We start from the raw sequence: 19,610 nt of genomic DNA on the forward strand, positions 1-19,610 counted from the left end.
AAAAGTGAGTAGAATAAAATCCAGCTTCCAAAAATACTGCCTACTATCTGCTAGAACTCCACCTGCTTACCAGCAGAGGGTCAGTTCTTTTCACAGATGCACTTCAGAGAGTCTAGAACCTTTTTAAATTTCAAGCACAGTTCTGTGTTTATAGAATGAGAAATTCTTTGGCTATAGTCAACCTATAGCCTTCATCAGAATCATAAAAAAGAATCCAAGAACCAAGTTTGAGGCATGACTCAAGTGGTAGTGTACTTGCCTAGCAAGTATGAAACTGAGTTCAAACTTCCGTAGCACCAGGAAAAAAAAAAAAATCCAAGAACCAACCAAATAAAGAGCTGTTCCCATAATGTTCCTACAGAGCATTACCTGTACCTATTTAATACACAGTAAAAACATGTGTTGAGTAAAAATCTCAATAATAAAAACATTTAAAATGTGAACAATAAATGCCACCATATTAAGCTACATTTGCTGTACTGGGGACTTTTTTTTTTTTACTGGAAGCAAGTAAGATTAAATCAAGTCTAATTCTGAAGCTATCTTCAAATATTCTTCACTAGCTAAACCTAAAGGATCTACCAAGATACAAATCTCTTCAAGAATGCACCAACATGGAAAAACAGCCCAATCCATTTGTAAAGAATTCCACAGTGTAGGTTAACATTACTTTCAAATCTTAGCTGTTTTATTTAAGTAAACAGTGGTATATATGTCATCTTTTTAAATGTTTCTTTTGGAAACAGCTTCCAGAAAATGGCACCTTGGGATCTTTGTTGTTTGCCCCCAAAACTGTCTTTTGAGAATTTGATGAAGTTTCTTTCAAAAAGAGAGGTAATATACCTGGAGCAAGTCAAAATAATCTGAAAAATAGATGTGTCCCAGTGGAAAGCCTTGAGTCTTTTCAAGTTCCTCAAATATGCCACTATATGCTACTCTGCTCTAGGTGAAGGAGAATGGATATCCAACTATCAATTGTTTGTTCCTCTCACCAAGTAAGTCCTAGAATCACTGGTTACCGTGCATCATTTCTTGTAGATAAACAGTATTCATATGATAGGCAGCCATCCAACTCGGATGTCTCTGGGCATTCCAATAGTATGACTGAGATGCAGCAGCGTAATATTCTTGCCATGCCCTGTAGTAAGCTCTCCAGTACTCCTCATAATCCTGGTAGGTATCAGAAAAACTCGGATGGGTTTCCCTATGGCTGTCATACCAACCGTCTTCCTGGGGTTCTGTCTGTAATCGATATGAAGAACGCCTGGGTAAATTTCTCCGGCTTTGCTTAGATCTCTGGTTAGACCCTTCTTTATGCCTTGCCTTTATCTGGATTTCAGGTAACTCTCCTGGAGTAGGAATGTCTTTTCCATTCAAAGGTTGTTCCAAAGAGGTATGGCCATTCACAGGAGTAGATTCAGAGTCTTTCAGCTGAGTATCAGAAGAGCCTTCTAAGTAGGACTTGTTTCCTTTGCTCTGGGAAGAGGTCCTGGAGCTGTAGGAATCACTGTCACTCTCCGAGTCTCCAGACTGGCTACTACTTGCCAACATCTGTACTCTATCTTCAGAAACTCTATTTCTCACAAAACCATTTTGAGGGTTCACAGTATGATCCCCAGGACCTGTGTAGTGCCTGATAATTTCCACAGGTTTCTCCAACCCCTCTTTAATATAATGCTCATAATCTTCTACCAGTTCTGCAAAAGTCAAAGTACATGGCTGTTGGATCTTAAAGGATGACAAACAAGGAATTTTGGGGAGTGACTCAGGTAAAGCTTGTTTGTCCTGATGCTGACTACTGGTGGCGTTTTCAGCAGGAGGCTGAACAGAATTCTTCATTTGTTCTTCCAATTGTATGCCATGCCCTGGTTCTTTTGGTGACATAGCCTTTTCTATGATTCCACACTCTGAGTGGCTTTTCACAGGAAGTTTTTGTTTGGCATTTTTTGATTTGACTGATAGTGTAGATACAGTAGTATGTCTAGAGGAAGTCATGTGGTTACCATGAGCTTTTGGAGTTTGAAAGGTCCTCTCTACTTTTTGAGTTTGCTTTTTGGGTGGTTGGTTTGGTAGACTTGCTAAACCATATGTATGCATAGCAGCTTTCACCTCCACATCCCAATCCAAACATTCTTCCATCAGACTAGGAGGAATGGGATCTACATAAAAAGAAGAACAAAGATTAAAATTCTCAAGCTACTTTTCACCAATCACATACTCACTTAGCTGTCTCTTCCTACGCTTCCTCAAGAAGCTTACTGTAAGAGTGCTATACAAGTCCATATAGTAACTCCCATCTTTCCTGTCCTCCTCTCCAGCCCCTCCTTTATTTGCCACTGACAACAAAACCAGGTATTCCAAAATCAACTGTGCTCCCCGCCAAAGCTATCAACTTGGAAATATTACAATACTAAATCTGCATCCACCTAAATCTGCTACTTTATAGTCTTACAAAAAAAAAAAAAAAAATCAATCCACCTCTACAGGTGAGGGGAAAAAAGCAAGGCTATATGACTATGAAAAGATCTATAGTACCAACAAACTTTCTAATTTTCCTTTGTGAGCTAGTACTGGGTCAGTACTCAGAACCTGAGTACTATTCCTTGGGTTTTTTTATTCAAAGCTGGTACTCTACTACTTAAGCCACAGTTCTACTTCTGGCTTTTTGGTGGTTCACTGGAAGCTAGCTTGGGCTAACTTCAGTCTCCTGATCAGCTGATCAGTCTCCTGATCAGCTCAGTGTTGCCACGAGCACCTAGCTTTCTTTTCTTTCCTTTGTTCTGTTTCCTTTCTTTTTTCTTCTTAAATTTGCTGGATTTGACTCTCTAAATGTTCTATTCCAAACAGATATGACTATTTCCTTCCTCTGGTGATTCAACCTTTCCAAAGTGCAAATGTATTTCATCTTAGGAAGACAAGATATATTGAATCCCAGCTTTATAAAGCTCTTGCCTGTTGCTGCTGTTTTTCTTCCATGAGGTGTTTAACCACTGAAATGTGATTCTAATGTGGGCCTAACACTTTCTCTCATCCAGGTCAACTCTCCACCTAGAGCTGCCCCCAGAATTCATCTAACAGGATTCTGTAACACAAGTTCTCAGGCCATTACACCATCACTATCATTCCCTCATAATTTCAGGGCTCTGTTAACATTACATAAAGATCCAAATATAGCATTTTCCAGCATCCAAAAGCAAACCTTATTTTTATCACTAGATACTATATACTAAATCCTACATGATTCTTAATCCTCTTCTACCAATGTCCAATTTATTCTTCCTTGTATCAGATCACCAACTGATGTGTATAGAAAGAAATGAGAGTTCTAGAACATCTGATACAGAACCTAAACACTATCTACTGTGAAATATCTTGCAAATCAGGACATTGAGTTTATGAACATTTTTTTAATTGTAAAAGATCATACAATTATCAAGCCAGAACTAACTAGAATCTACCACACTCTCAAATTTGTAAATAATTTGTATTAATACTTGTAAATGGTTTGCAAAACAAGAGAAATTAAATAAAAATTTGATAATACTCAGATTATTCAATAACTACATATCTCATATTCTACTAAGTCATGTACCTACTATGTATAACATATATACACATTTCTCAATGTACAAATATATGTGTATCATTCTAAGTGTATATACTTATCACATATAACATATATCAAGCCAGAACTTTTAAGATTTTTTTAAGAGATCATTAAGTTTCAAATATGCACTCCTTCCAAGAAGGCACTTTAAAAACATCATTATAAATGAGTCATTAAAAATCAAAAGAAAAGCCTGGCACCAGTGGCTCATGCCTGTAATCGTAGCTACTCAGGAGGCTCAGATTTGAGGATCATGGTTCAAAGCCAGCCTGGGCAGGAAACTCCGTAAGACTCTTATCTCCAATAAACCACTAGAAAACGGGAAGTGGCACTGTGGCTCAAGCAGTAGAGCACTTGCCTTGAGCTGAAGAGCTGAGGGATAGCACCCAAGCCCAGAATTTAAGCCCCATGACCGACAAAAAAAAAAAAAAATCAAAAGAAAAGGAAGTGGCGCTGTGGCTCAAGAGGTAGAGCACTCGCCTTGAGCTGAAGAGCTGAGGGACAGCACCCAGGCCCAGACCGACAAAAAAAAAAAAAAAGAAAAAGAAAAATACTTCACTCAAATTCTTCAAAGTTGTATTCAAATTAAAAATGCTTTCCCATGACATCAAAGATATGGCAAAAATTACCTTCACATCAACTTAGAAGCAATGAAATACACTCACTCTTACCAAAGAAAGAAAATCAAATTGCAAAAAAAGCAATTTAATTAAAAATAGTAACGAATACAAAGTAATAGATTTTTTTTTTTATTTTTCACATGCCAGTAGCTTGTAATCCTGTTTTGCAACTTATCAGCTCTAACACCTTTAATTAACCTATTTATGCCTAAATAACATAGATAACAATGGTACATATCTCACAGGACTGCCACAAGAACTAAGTCAGTTAATATATATATATTTATATATATATATGGTTATTTATATATATATTTTACACACACTCACATACCCAACATGTCATAAACACTATGTATTTATTGTTATATTTTCCCCATCACTCCAACTGTTATGTAGCAAATATGTACCTGGTAAACATAGGTCCCATGGTTTCCCTTATTTGCAATAACTAGTATATGTCTGAGACAAGCAGAAAAGGTCAAAAGCTATGTACATATGACCAGATAAGATGATATTAAGCAATATGAACTCCAAGGGACCCTAACGTATTTATAATGTACCATGTGATTTTTTTTTTTCTTTGTATGTTCCTCCCCCACGGCATAACTCCTGTTTTTCACTGTATTTGGTGTCGGTGCCCTATATCTTGTATATACACTTTTCTAATTTGGAGAGAGGAAGGAAAAAAACAAAATGCTTAAATAGGGATACAGGTTGACCCACTGTAACAATGAGATGCACAAGACACTATGTTAAAAAACAAACATTACAATTTAGGCAAGGGAGGGGGCGAGTAGTTGTGGAGATGGGAGGGAAGGGATAGTAGGGGGAAAACAAAGGAGGTAACAATGCTTGATAGGAAATGTACTCATTACCTTGCTCATGTAACTGTAACCTCTCTGTACAGTATTTTTACAATTAAAAAATGTATTAATAATTTAAAAAAAAGAATTCATCAAAAAAAATGTACCTGGTAAAGGGAGAAGATTTACATTACATTTCTGGGCAATTTTCATCATCATATTTTCTTCCTCTCCCCGGCAACAGTAGGTCACTGTCAGTCCCAATGTACCTAAAGCAGAGAAAGTATCAAATAGTAAATCATTTTCACGTAAGTTACATTCCAAATCCACCTTTCACCATATAGATCCTTCCCTGTAATGAAAGTATGCAAAAAAATTGTTTTTCATTACCAAAGCGACCAGCTCTACCAATCCGATGCATGTATGTCTCCCAGTCCAATGGTACATCCAGATTGACAACCAGATTCACCTTCTCAGCATCAATGCCACGGGAAGTCTTGAAGAAGATTAATAATTACTTGTTTACATTAATTACAGCATGGCTACCAATGCTCACTAGAGACTTCTTGTATAACCAAGAGCTAAATTAAGAGCAGGAGAATATTTAGGAGTAAACCCAAAGAAAAATTAGCATTAATAACTGATTTAAAAAACAAGAATTAATAATATATTAACAACCTGTTTAAGATTCCCCCAGATTTGGAAAGATAATTATCTTTTTTAGTATTCTAAGGTGCACCCACATAAAATACTAGATGCAATCTATACATCTGATAATATATGTATCAAGCAGTCATCCATATCAAACAGGAAAATTACCAAATCTGTAGAAATGAGGACTCTGCAATGAAACTGCTTCAGCTTTGCCATGGCATCAAGACGCTGATTCTGATTCATGTTGCCTAAAAAGACCAAGATGAAAACCATAAAAACATCTAAGGTAATACATATTTATCAGGTCCACAAAAAGCAGGAATCGTAAGTACGAGTCTTAACACTTTAAATACACCAGGCACAGTTAATTCTGTTCTGTGCAAATCTGGGGTAAGATCTAAAGTGAGAAATTTTAAAACAGAGTTTAGGCAACTTTAATTTTTAAATGGTAACCAGATTATGCCTGCATATCACAACATATCAAGTACAGCAAACAACTCTTAACTGTTTATAAACTTGGTGCTGAAATGTGATTCAATCAAAATACTTGCCCATTATAGAAGAGTCTCCCCAATATCTCATACTAAACAAGCTCAAGCTAAAGGGTCAAAAACAAGAGGAGACACAAAATAAAACTAAAAAGGACCTCACTGGTTAAGTCACGCATGTCCATTAGGCCAGCAGCAATAAACTTTGTGTCAAGGACTGAGTCATTTTTCCTTCTACATGAACATAAAACAGTCAAAATTCAAAGGCTTAAAAGCATTAACTCAATGACAGAGCATTTGGCTAACATGCTCAAGGCATCAAGTTTTAGCCCCAGCACCACAAAAAGAAGAATCAATTAACTTAGCAATTCTCAGAGTGATTTTTTTTTGGGGGGTGAGGGGGGAGTCGGTCGTGGAGGCTGAGCTCTGGGCCTGAGTGCTCAGCTCTTCAGCTCAAGGCTAGCACTCTACACTTGAGCCACAGCACCACTTCCAGCTTTTTTTTCTGCTTATATGGAGCTGAGGAATTGAACCCAGGGCCTCATGCATGCGAGGCAAGCACCCACCACTGAGCCCGCTTCCTATTGGAACTTGAACTCTGGGCCTCAGCAATGCTGTCCCTTGAACTCTGGGCCTCAGCAATGCTGTCCCTTAGCCTCTTAGCTCTAGGCTAGTATTCTACCACTTAAGCCACAACTCCATTTCCAGTTTTTTTTCCTGGTTAAATGGTGATCAAAGACTCAAGGACTTTTCCTACACGGGATGATCTCCCACAGGAGATCTGATATATAGCTAGGATCATAGGTGTGAGTGACCCATGCCCTGTTGGTTTTGGTTTCTGAAAAAAAAGTTTTGTTATATAGTTCAGGGGAACTCAATCAAATAGCCTCCTGTCTCAGCCTACAGAGTGCTGGCATGACATTGTATGTCATGCCATACTCAGCATTTTAACAAAGAGTATGTAAGAAATAAAATATCTCAGGAAAAAAATTTGTTTTGTCTCAGGACAAAATCTGTTTTATAGAATTCCTTGAAGATAAAACTCAAAGAAATTCTACTAAAAACTTAAGTCTCTTTGGCCACTAGTTATTCCTTTCAAAAATCAAGACAATTTAAAAGGTCAGAATATAGACATACCAAATTCCAATGAAATTTCAGCCCAAAATTTCCTCCACTCTGAAAATTCAGTGTATCCTCACATTTACTAGACAATGTATGAAGCGATCTTTCTTCCTCCTGACTCAAGGCCTTAAATCAGTATATTAAAACAAATATTAAAGCAATGAACTTGCCTGATATGCACTCAGCAGGAAAGCCTTTAGAAGAAAGAATATCAGCCAAATGTTGAGCTCTAAAAAAATAAGAAAGGTTTACCATTTACTAGTACTGCTTATCTTATTTCAAAAGTTCCCCAGATGACCGTATCAAGTTTTATTACCTGCTATGCAAATTAGAAAAGACTAAAGCTTGATTAAATGGAATTCTGCTGAACAGTTCCTGTAAATGAAGAGCCTTTTCTTCAAAAATCTTATGGGCTAAAGGGTATGAACTGACAACTTTGTAATACTGCTTCAGACCTACAAAGAAATAGGTATCAGTTAAAACAAATATATGTTATACTAAGAAAACAGCAATAGTGAAAAAGGCAAGTAAAAATTCCAGAATGCCATGAACAAATCAATAGTGGAAGTACCCAAAATCTCTACCTACCTATGAGACTTGGATTACTGGAATTCAATCTTACGAAAGTAGGATCTCTCATATATCTTGTCAAAGCATTAGCCAAAAACTCAGGGTAAGTAGCTGATACTGCCAACATCTGTTTACTGGCAGGTAAGGAAGAAAAAATCCAACTGCAAAACAGAAAAAATATATGTGCATGGAAATAAGATGGAAAAGTGAAAGACATGTGCTTTTGAACACTAGTTTTATAGTCAAGTTAATTTTCTTACTTTATTTGCTCCTGGAAGCTGCCTTCTTCTAAAAGCTTATCGGCTTCATCAAGAATAAAGAGACGTATACTGCCTGGATTCAAATAGTCAAGTTCTATGAGCTGTTTAATTCTGCCTAAATACCAGGAAAAGAAAAAAAAATCACTGAAATATTTATGACATAGCAAATCTGTATAAAGTCTAAGATTTTTAAACAATATGTGACTGTTTTATACCATTTATTCACAGGCTGCACTGCTGAATTTCCTGAGTCAATTCTCATGTATTTGTATACTAAACTACAAATTATGAATAAATTCATTATTTTTTCATGTTTTCATCAGTATGAAAAATACCATTCCCATCAAAAGACCTGAGTGTTAAGAAATTGAATGCTAGATTCTGATTCAGAAAAATCTCAATCCATGACTTAGAAGGGCATCCTAAAAGTTGCATCATTTCTACTCTTCTCAGATTCTTTCCATAAGTTTTCTTAAACATCTTCAAAAATTAGAGCTTCATAAATTCTGTTGGTAATCCAGTTTTCACTCTTCTACTGTTCTCTTTGCCATAAGGCTAGACAAGTGATCTACCACTTGAGTCACACCCCATCTCTTTTCTGCCCCCAGCTCATTTCACTATGTTTTTCAAATAGGTTTTCGTGCTTTTGCTCAGGATAGCCTCACACTTCAATTCTCTTATCATCCATTCTGCCTCTCAAGAAGGGGGAATCAAAGGCTTATACCACCACCTCTAGCTAATGTTCTTCACTTTTACTCAAAATAATGATCACAATTATCAAAAATCCCTCCATCCTCATTGTCATACTGAAAGTGTCATTAGACAGGTGGCTGGGGCTCATGCATGTAATGCAGGAAGCTGTGGTCCAGAGATCGTGGCTCAAAGCCAGTCCAACTAGAAAAGTCCAGGATACTCCATCTACAAAATAACTAGCAAAAAGCTGCATTGAAAGAGTGGCTCAAGTGGTATAGTGCTAGCCAAGCAAGCCAAGCAAGTACAATGCCTTGAGTTCAAATCCCAATACAAGATATGGTATTCTGTTTGAGAGTTACAGTTAACTAAGAGGTACTCATATCTTACCAGGAGAGCCAACAGCAATATGACACTTTTTAAGTCTAGCTTTGTCTTGTGATAATGGAGTCCCTCCAATAAAAACATGACACTCTAAACCTTCCATTTTTATTCCAATGGATGTGATAACAGAATGTATCTGCACAGCAATTTCTCTTGTAGGAGCCAAGATCAAAATCTATAAAAACAGAAAATATACAGTTAAGAAGTCAAAGGAATGGCACATTCACACAGATATAAATAACACAATTAACTTATATACTATTTTTCCCTTAAACAATCATTTAAAATGTGAAGGTTTTGTTGTTTGTCGGTCTTCAGGCTTCAACTCAGGGCCAGAGTGCTGTCCCTGAGTCTTTTTTTTCTCAAGGATAGCACTCTACAACTTTAAATCAAAGCACCACTTCCAGTTTTCTGCTAGTTAATTGGAGATAAGAGTCTCATGGAATTTCCTGCCTGGGCTGCCTGGCTAAAATGTCAAGATTTTTATTGCCAGACCAAGTATCTGATTGTGAGACAATATACAAGCTGCTAGGGGTCAACATGAAGTCTTTACCTCCGAGTACTTCCATTCTTGGACTTGTAAGATAAATAATAAACATATATATGGAATAAAAAGTGTGAAGAAAATCCAGTAGGTAATGAAGTGACAAGAGGAATCATTTTAAATGAGTAATCAAGAAAGCACCTCTGAGGAGGTAACATTTAAGGAGACCTAAATGTACAGCATAGCTAGCTGTGGGACATACCTGGGGAAATGTTTCAGGAAGAGGAAACAGAAAAAAATGCAGAGGCCTTAAAATAGTAGTTTTCTTGGTGAACAGAAAAGGCCTATTTGACTAGACAGATTTTTATAAGGAAAATAAACAAGGTTGAGGACTCTTATGGGCTAGATTACATAAGGCCTTGAAAACCACAGTGCAAACTTTATAATTGCTAGAAGAGAAAATATACAAGTATCCAAGTTCTCAACCATAAGAACATACTGCTTTAAAAAAATTTTTTAATAAAATAAAAAAGGACCAGGTGCCAGTGGTTTCATGCCTGTAATCCTAGCTACTCTGAGATCTGAGGATGGAAGTTTGACGCCAGCCCTAGCAGGAAAATCCATGAGACTTTTTAACTCTTTATCTCCAATTAACCACCTGAAAACCAGAAGTGGCACAGTGGCTCCAAGTGGTGGAGTATTAGCCTTGAGCACAAAAGCTCAGAGACAGCACCCAGGCCCTGAGTTCAAGCCCTATAACAACAACAACAAAAAAAAAAAGACTGACAAACATCTCTGGGTAACTTAGATTTTGTTTTCTGGTACTTCCTCTCATATACAAAGAAAAATGAGGATAAGTCTGATAATATAAAAACCTTAAAAACATCATTTATGGAACTCTTTTAGAGCATTTGATCTACTGCCAAAATTATTACAAGCCAAAATCTCAAATACATCCTATCTAGGAGGCCTAAGTCATCTGTAAGAAAGATTGCTTATGAGCAATATCACTTGAGATTTGTTAAATATAAAGACTGAAAAGACTTTCTAGATATGGGTATCCAAGATTAAAAACCACTATTTAAGATACATAAGAAATACACAACTGATGCCGTGCACTGGTGGCTCATGCCTGTAATCTTAGCTACTCAGAAAGCTGATATCCAAGGATCAGAGTTCGAAGCCAGCTCAGGCAGAAAAGTCCCCATGAGTCTCTTGTCCCCAATTAACCACTCAAAAACCCAAAGGGGCACTGTAGGTCAAGTGGTAAAGTGTTAATCTTAGGGACAGCGCCCACGTCCTGAGTTCAAGCCCCACAACGGAGAAAGAAAGAAAGAAAGAGAGAGGGGGAGGGAGGGAGGGAGGGAGGGAAGGAGGGAAGGAGGGAAGGAGGGAGGGAGGGAGGAGAAAGGAAGGCATAAATGACTGAGAACTTGAAATAGTCTGCCATAGCTACTCAACTCCAGAGTTAAAACTATGAGGGTCAAATCTAATTTATCCTTGAAGGTCCACTATTTGTTATAATGGCTGTAGCACTGATTCAACAAATCTTTGAAGAAACAATCCCCAAATTCAAATCTTGTACTAATTTAGGTAAGGTAATCTTAGAAATAATCTAAGACAACCTAGGAAATGAGAGATCAATATGATGCATTCACCTGCAATTAGTTTATGTTCCATGTCAAAGCACATTACCATGAATCAAGATAAACACTAAGTCTGACTGAAATCTAGTCAGTGCATAAAAGAATCCTTAAAAATGGATAATGATGGCAGAGAGGATAAAGTTGAATATTGCCAAAATAGATTATTTGCAACTATGAAAATGGAACAGTAATGGCTGAAAATGTGGCTTAGTGGTAGAGTACTTGCTAGCATGCATGAAGCCCTGGGTTCAATTCCTCAGTATCACATAAATTTTTTTAAAAAGCTGAAAGTGGTGCTGTGGCTCAAGTGGTAGAGTGCTAGCCTTGTGCAAAAGAAGTTCAGGGACAGTGTCCAGGCCCTGAGGAAGAAGACGAAAGAAAGAAGAAAAGGAGAAAGAAGAAAAAGGAGGAGGAGGAGGAAGAAGAAGGAAGAAGAAGAAAGAAGGAGAGAAAAGAAGAAAGAAGAGGGGCTGGGAAGGTGGCTCAGTGGTAGAGCACTTGCCTTGCATGCTCGAGGCCCTGGGTTCGATTCCTCAGCACCACATAAGAAAAAAGCCGGAAGTGGCACTGTGGCTCAAGTGGTAGAGTGCTAGCCTTGGGCTGAAGAGCTGAGGGACAGCACCCAGGCCCAGAGTTCAGGCCCCACGACCGGACCCAAAAAAAAAAAAAAAAAAAAAAGGAAGAAAGAAAGAAAGAAGAAGAAAGGAAGAAAGAAAGGAAAATGGAACATGAAACCTGTTAGGGATAATTTTTTGGTGGGAAGGAGGGCAAGGAGTGACAGCGGGAGTGAGACTGGTGGAATACAGTGTAGAATATGTGTGAAAGTGTAACAAAGAAATAAAATCCCCAAACAATCAAATCCCCCTTATCTAATTATATTACAAATTAGATTGCTAATAATCCCAACCCCTATTACATAACTAATATAAACTAAATTATTTTAATAGTTTTTACAAACTGACACATATGGTAGACGCACATCTAAGATGCAGAAATAGAAAATTCAAATTTTAAAACACTAGTAATAGAGTCCTTGGGTCATGCTTCATATTACCAACAGTCAAAGACATTAATGTCTGCTTTTATCGTTTGATTTTTATTAATGCATTACTTTTTTAAATGTTCATACGGTTTTGCTCCATTCAGCAAATTCACGTCCTTCTGAAGAGCTGTCGATATTTCTTCTAATCAGTGGCAAAGTCCACAGAACACACCTTTCCCCCAAGGGTCCTCTGGGCAAACACTCACCTGAGTACTGTAGTTTTCAAGAATAAGAGAGTCCAAAGCGATGGTGGAGAATACACAGGTTTTCCCAGTGCCAGACTTAGCTTGAACAATTAAGTCTGAAGAAGAAGAAGGGGAAAAAAATCAATCACTGGCCAATACTTGAAAGCGCAGGTAACCCAACAACTTCCCGGGTCTCCAGAGATCATCATCTCGTTGGCACCTTCACTGCTGACTCTCACAACACGCTAGAGGCTACACCACCGACAAGGGTGTCCGGCCCCCCGGGATCGACGTCGTGGATCTCCCGTTTATCAGGGCCGGGGGCAGGGTCTGAACGATCCTCCCCATTCACAGTGCCCCGGGCCCAGCCCGCAAACCCGGCGCGCGCGGACGGCTGTCGGGGGCCACTCACCCCGCGGCTACCCCTTCACCCGGGTCCCTTTCTCGCCCTCCCAGCCTCCGCGGGGACCCCGGCCACACCGAACCCGCCGTCTCGGCCTCCCCGGGGATCCCGCCTCCCCGAGGCCGCCCCCCCCCCCCACACACAGCCATTCCCAGCCCCTCCGGGGTCCCCGGCCTCACCGAGCCCGCAACGCCCCAGCGGGATGGCCTTGAGCTGCACCGGCGACGGCCTCTCGAAGCCCGCGGCCCGCAGCCCCTCCAGCACCGGCCGCGACAGCAGCAGCGACTCGAAGTCCGCCGGCTCCGCCAGCAGCACGTCCCCCGTGCGGGTCCGCGGCCCGCCGATGTCGTGAGCGGTCCTCAGGTTCCGCACAGACCCGAGGGTCGGCTCGGGGGACGCGGCTACACGCTCCGCGGCCATCGCGGTCTCGGCGGTCGCTAAGGCCGCGGGAGCTTCCAACGCCGCAGCCATGGTAGCCGCGCCGCCAGATCTCGCGATACTTGGGGGCGAGGCGGGCCTGCTGGGAGCGAGAAGAAGAAAAACTTTATTGGCAGTCTTCCCGTGCCAGACACTGACACGGCGGGCCTGGGAGCGGAGGGAAGGGGCGGGAGTCGGAGGCCTGGACTCTGCGAGCGCACCGACTCGAAAGCGTGATCTGAAAGAGACGGGAAGAGGAAGGAGAATACCGGTGTGCCGCCCGCCCGAGGCCTGCAGGGGGCGCCGCGTGCGCGCGCTGGGCGCCGCCCGCCTCCCCGACCTCCCGGGCCGGTAATGCGCGCCCCCCCCCCCCCCCGTTTCCCGCGCGCAGCCGCACTCGCCCGTCGCGCGCGCGCTCTGTGACGCCGCCCGCACGTCGCGCGCGGCGCCTGACGCCCGGCTCGGCGGCGGCCTGGCCGCCCACCCCCGGCCCCCGGATCCGGGGCCGCACGGCCGGCTTGGTCCTCTCCCTCGGCCCCCCCCCCCCCCCCCCCCCCCGCCCCGCGCAGGCCAGGCGGCTCACAGCAAGGATGGAAGCGGACCCAGAACCGGACGGAGGCCGCCGCGGCTCCTTCCTGCTGCTCCTCATCTCCGAAATGGACCGTCTGAGCCCAAGAGGTCTTTGCTGAAATCCTAACGGCCAGCCTGCTCGCTCCCGGACCTTCCTACCACTCTCGAGCCCCCTTGTTCTTTTTGTTTTCCTCTCTTTATTTTGGGGGGGGGGTCCGCGGGGCTTGAACTCAGGGCCTGGGCGCTGTCCCCGAGCTCTTGGGCTCAAGGCTCGCAGCGCTCTACCCCTTGGAGCCACAGCACCCCGAACCGTTTTCGGTGGTTAATGAGAGATTGGAGCCCCACCGACCTTCCTGCCCGGATTAGCTTTTGCACCCTGATTCTAGATCTCCGCCTCTGATCGCAGGCGAGAGCCGCCCGCCGCCCCGCCGTTGATTTACTTACTTATTTAGCAACAAGGTCTTGCTGTGCAGCCCAGGCTGGCCTCTCAACTTGGCAATCATCCTCCCCGGCCTCCCAAGTACTGGGATTACAGACGTGCAAACCACACCCTGCCTCTTTATTTTTTTCTTCAAGATACCTATAACGACCTGAAATTACACAATGACATGTGTTTGTTGTCTGTCTCCCCTGCTCATTGAGGACAAGGTCTTATGCTCTCTTTTTCTCTCTCTGCTCTCTCTTTGAAGGCTGATGGGGCAGGGGAATATATTCTGACTCTGACACAATACATTATCGATATTTATTGAATGAGTTCCTATAACCAAGTTTTGATGATAATTCCACATTGTAAAAGACATTTTGCATCCAACCCCCAAATTTGTCCTTTAAAATATAACTGGCATTTTGCTTCCCACACACACGCATAACTAATGGCCTGCATTCCAGCCAGTGGAGGAGAGGCTTTGGGCATGGTAATCCTATCGGAAGGAGAAGCCTTGCTTAGAAATGTTTAAGACATTGAGAAAATGTCCACTGTTCTTATGAAAAAAAAAAGTGGGCAACACTAAAGGTCCCTCCCTGAACTTCCCCTTAATACCCAAACCTTCATCTACCTAAGTCCACAAATTACAAATGTGGAAATTAATCACCAATCTGTTCTTCCCTTTCTAGCAATTTATTGGCCAAGTAATTTTGCCTCCAAATGCTTCATCCGTTCCTTTTGAAAAGTCCACACCATCTGTTTTAGGCCCTGTAGTGAACCTACTGAAAAGTCCTCCTGAGTGGTCTCCCTGCCCAGAGTTTCTTCTCTGTTCTGACTATGCACTCAACAGGTGTTGGAATGACCCCCCCCACTCCCACACCTTTGGTTATGGGGATTGAATGTGGAGCTTTGTGCCTGCTAAGCACATGCTTTCCCACTGAGCCACATCACCAGCCAGAGTTTTTGTGCAGACACTGGGGCTTAATCAAGGATGCCACTCTACCACTTGAGCCACACCTCCATTTCTGGCTTTCTTCTGGTTAATTGGAGGTAAGAATTTCTCAGATTTGTCTGTTTGGGCTGGCTTTGAATCACAATCCTCAGATCTCAGACTCCTAAGTAGCTAAAGTTACAAGTATGAGCCACCAGTGGCCTGCTGAGAATGACTTTTCTAAAGTGAATGCCTTAGGTTGCTAGGGCAAGCTCCAGATTCTGCTCCTTTGGGTACCTTCTTTTACTCCCCACCCCAGTCTCCCACTTCATACTGCATGACCCCATCCTCTAGCCCAGGATCAGGCATTTAGTAGACCTAACAAGCACTACATAGCATCATTGGGCCTTCACACACACAGTAGTGGTTCCAGTATGCTCATACCAATCATTGTCAAAGAGTCTGGGTCTTATCCCAAGAGACTACCTTTCAAAAAAGAACATTTGCAGTTTTATATCTATTCTGTTACTGCATGTGTTGCATATGATGTTTTACAGATACAATTATTGCAGTAGTGTTATGGGGAATAAACTATTACTCAAGCTAAAATCACAGATCAATAGAAAATTGTTTTCTCAGAAGTTAAAAATTGTCACAATGTTATTGACCATAAATTTTAGTGCTGTAAAGATAAAACACAGAAGCAAAAGATCATTTTATAACTAGGTAGGATGTAACAGATATACAGTAGCAATCAACACGATTACATCTCCCTCCACACCTCCCTTAGCCTCTTCTCCCTCATCAAAGCCTACCAACCTCCTCCAGCCAGACCAAACTGAACCAAAGTCCTTGATATCCATAACCTGAAACACTTCAGCGCCTTTGTTCTGTCTACCCAGACAGAAGAGGGAAAGATTTCTGTGAACAGAAGAAATAGAAGTGTGATTTGTACTCACAATAGATGCTGGATACACAGTAGTCCTGTCATTTTCCAGTGGAGAGGGAGTAATGTAAATGAAGACATCGCATCAGGTGGCACCCCTGGATATGTGAGAAACAAGTGGGGGAATGTAGAGAGAAGGGAAGCAAGCTAAGATTTTGGAACCACTTTTTCTCATTTGACACTTGAGGCAACAAAAGGTAGGTAATGCTATTTGCGTTCATGTACAAATATACTCATTTTTCCCTTAAACTTGATAGCTGGGGGCTGGAAATGTGGCTTAGTGGTAGAGTGCTCACCTAGTATGCATGAAGCCCTGGGTTCGAGTCCTCGGTACCACATACACAGAAAAAGCCAGAAGCAGCGCCTGTGGCTCAAGTGGTAGAGAGCTAGCCATGAGCAAAAGAAGCTCAGGGAAAGTGCCCAGGACTGGCAAAGAAAAAAAAAATTCAATTCCTACTGTAAACTGGCCAAATGCTAGAGACACTAAAATAGAACAAAATGAACAGAGGCCCTAACTTCAAGGAGAAAGATGCACAGGAACAGGTGGTCTTCAAATGAGAGCACAATGTACTATTAATGTCCTGGAGGAAGAGCTAATGTAGGTATTGGGAGCCAAGAAAGACTTAGGTATCAAGATTAGGTTGATTGTAAATAAGTCCTCAAGGCAAGCTTACTTCTGCAGGACAGAAGCTAGTTTTGCACTTTGGAGATGTATAGAGGTAGGACTGACATAACAACTCTGGCCTCAAAAGTTCCCAGACACCCAAGCTTCTCTCTTGCAATTCAAATGGCTGTTTTAAGTCCAGCCATCTTGATTTTATTGCAGCCAGCAGGAAGGAGGACAAGTAAAAGTAGAAAGTAAAAAAGAAGTAATTATGTCAGCAACCTTTTTTTAAAATGTTCTCACAGCCCAGTGCTGGTGGCTTATATCTCTAATCATAACTACTCAGAAGACTGAGATCCAAGAATACTGTTCCAAGCAGAAAAGTCCATCAGACCCTTAACTCTAGGTAACTAGCAAAAAGCCAGAAGTAGAGATGTGGCTCAAGAGGTAAAGTGCTAGCCTTGAGAGAAAAAGCCAGGCAAAAGCTCAAGGCCCTAAGTTCAGTAACACACACACACACACACACACACACACACACACTGTTCCCAGCCGAGCCACTAGTGGCTCACACTTGTAATCCTAGCTACTCAGGAGTCTGAGATCTGAGGATCACAATTCGAAGTCAACCTGACCAACAACAAAATCTGTGATACTGGGGCTGCTGGGAAGGTGGCTCAGTGGTAGAGCGCATGCCTTGCATGCATGAGGCCCTGGGTTCGATTCCTCAGCACCACATAAGCAAAAAGAAAAAAGCCAGAAGTGGTGCTGTAGCTCAAGTGGTAGAGCACTAGCCTTGAGCTGAAGAGCTGAGGGACAGTGCCTAGGCCCAGAGTTCAGGCCCCATGACTGGACCCAAAAAAACAAAATCTGTGATACTCTTATTTCCAATAAACTACCCAAAAGCCTGAAGTGGAGTTCTGGCTCAAGTGGTAGTACACTAGCCTTGAGCAAAAGAAGTTCAAGGACAGCACCTAGGCCTTGAGTTCAAACCTCTGGATGGACACAAAAGAAAAAAAAAAACCTTCCCCTACGCTGCCACATTCCTACATGACATTTCATTGATCAGAACTCAACCATACATTCATATTAATTTGCAAGAAAATCTGGAACATACACTTACTTTTTAAACAATCACATGCCCAGCTAAGCACTGGTTGAAAAGTCGTCTATTACAATAGAAAAATTGGGAAAGAACACTAAAGACAACTAAGAGTCTGCCCGAGTTCCCAGAGTTAGTAAGAGCTAAGAGAAGATTTAAAGACTAAATAGAAGTCATTGACAGGGAAGGAGAAAACAAGAGTGGGGAGACCAGGAGTCCATTGTACATTCTACAAGAGTTTAGGGTGCAAATGGGGAATGAGCTTCAAGGAGGCAGGAGAGATGAGTGGAAGGCTAGACTCGAGACTATTTTATTCTAAGAGCTTCTGTGTCAGATGCTGAAGGAGTTGCTGCCCTCAGGTAATTCTGCAAAGCAAGAATATGGAATCTTCACAGTTGCTAAACTCAAAGTGGGTTGGAACTTGGCTCTGCCTAACAGCCTAGCCTCTTTTATCCCCTTATCCTAAAAGAGTTGGCAGCCCAGCTGGGGAAATGATCAAGCATGAAATATGCAAGTAGCACAAGCTGGTATAAAATTATAACAGTCCTAAAATTTTTCAGGGCCTTCATTGCTGGAAGTATGGCTGTCATGTGGGAGAGAGTGAGAACTGAGAAATTGAGGGAAATAGCTTTTGGGATTCAGAGAGCAATTACTTTCTTTTCTACATCCTTTCAGTTCCTCACTCTAAATCAAAGTGGTTTATTTAAAGTGTGCATGGAGTTCTGATAATAAATTGCATGCCCAAGATCATTCTTGACCCACTCCCTAGAGTCCAGCACTCTGGCCAAAGCGGTAGCATCCAAAGATAAAACTTAAGTTTCAGAGAGAGATGGGAGCTGATGCTCTTGAGCTTTTCCTGCAGGACTGAACAAGGAGCACCTCAGGCAGTGGGGGTGGCAGGAGTCAGCAAGCAGACATGGCTCAGAAAGCTATTCTTAGTGAAGGAACAGTTTGTGTAGAGGCGTGGAAGCATGAAAACCCCTAACAGTTTAAAGAAGGTAAGTTCTTCTGTGGGAACGGGGGCCAGCATGGCAGCAGTTACCAGGAAATGAGGCTGCAGGGATATATTGGCCCCACATGATGGTACGCCTTGTTTGCCACCAGAAGGACTAGAAAATGAGTGTGTTATGCTCTTCCAAAGAGGACGGTGTTATGTAACAGTGAAGAGTTGGGAATGGAGATTGGAGCGTGATTCATGGCAAAGCTGAGGAGTTCAGATCTTAACTTGCAGATCTGGGCTAGTCACTAAATCTGGGATCTGATTTACAGCAGGTAATGACAAGTTCCTCTTTACATATGGCCATTATATTTGTTTGTTTGATTGGTGTGTGTGTGTGTGTGTGTGTGTGTGTGTGTGTGTGTGCTGGTACTGGAGCTTGAACTCAGGGCCTAGGCACTATCCCTTAGCTTTTTCCACTTAAAGCTGGTGCTCTACCACTTGAACCATATTTCCACTTTCAGCTTTTTGGTAGTTAATTGGAGATAAGAGTCCCACGAACTTTGCTGGCTGGGCTGGCTTCAAACCACAATCCTCAGATCTCAGCCTCCTGAATAACTGGGATCATAGGTCTGAGCCACCAATGCCCAGTTTCTACATCACACTGACAGCTCCTGGGTCTTGCTTTCTGAGTGCTATCCCTACCCACATGCTGCTTACC

The 19,610-nt window shown here is 41.9% G+C and overlaps 1 protein-coding gene across 1 annotated transcript; it reads right to left on the bottom strand.

The window, feature by feature from the left end:
* Window positions 1–666: 666 nt before the first annotated feature.
* On the bottom strand, window positions 667–13,579 carry Ddx20 (DEAD-box helicase 20). Its single transcript, XM_042681859.1, has 11 exons — window positions 13,141–13,579; window positions 12,580–12,674; window positions 9,208–9,376; window positions 8,128–8,242; window positions 7,886–8,028; window positions 7,614–7,752; window positions 7,468–7,526; window positions 5,853–5,935; window positions 5,424–5,529; window positions 5,201–5,302; window positions 667–2,159 (listed from the first exon to the last, which is right to left on the bottom strand). Exons 1-11 carry the CDS (start codon window positions 13,430–13,432, stop codon window positions 1,009–1,011), a joined length of 2,454 nt encoding a protein of 817 aa, XP_042537793.1. The 5' UTR covers window positions 13,433–13,579; the 3' UTR covers window positions 667–1,008.
* Between the last annotated feature and the right edge of the window lie 6,031 nt (window positions 13,580–19,610).

The sequence above is a fragment of the Dipodomys spectabilis genome, unplaced genomic scaffold (genome assembly GCF_019054845.1).
Source record: "Dipodomys spectabilis isolate Male_0828 unplaced genomic scaffold, ASM1905484v1 ptg000002l, whole genome shotgun sequence".
NCBI classification, from domain to species: domain Eukaryota; kingdom Metazoa; phylum Chordata; class Mammalia; order Rodentia; family Heteromyidae; genus Dipodomys; species Dipodomys spectabilis.

What these genes read in the sequence shown, in the direction of transcription:
- Ddx20 (XM_042681859.1), bottom strand. Translation starts at nt 13,432, where the DNA reads ATGGCTGCGGCGTTGGAAGCTCCCGCGGCCTTAGCGACCGCCGAGACC. An exon ending in GCTGGGGCGTTGCGGGCTCG is followed by an intron (nt 12,675 to 13,140) that starts GTGAGGCCGGGG and finishes CTTCTTCTTCAG; the next exon opens with ACTTAATTGTTCAAGCTAAG. An exon ending in TCCTGCTGAGTGCATATCAG is followed by an intron (nt 5,936 to 7,467) that starts GCAAGTTCATTG and finishes TGGTCTTTTTAG; the next exon opens with GCAACATGAATCAGAATCAG.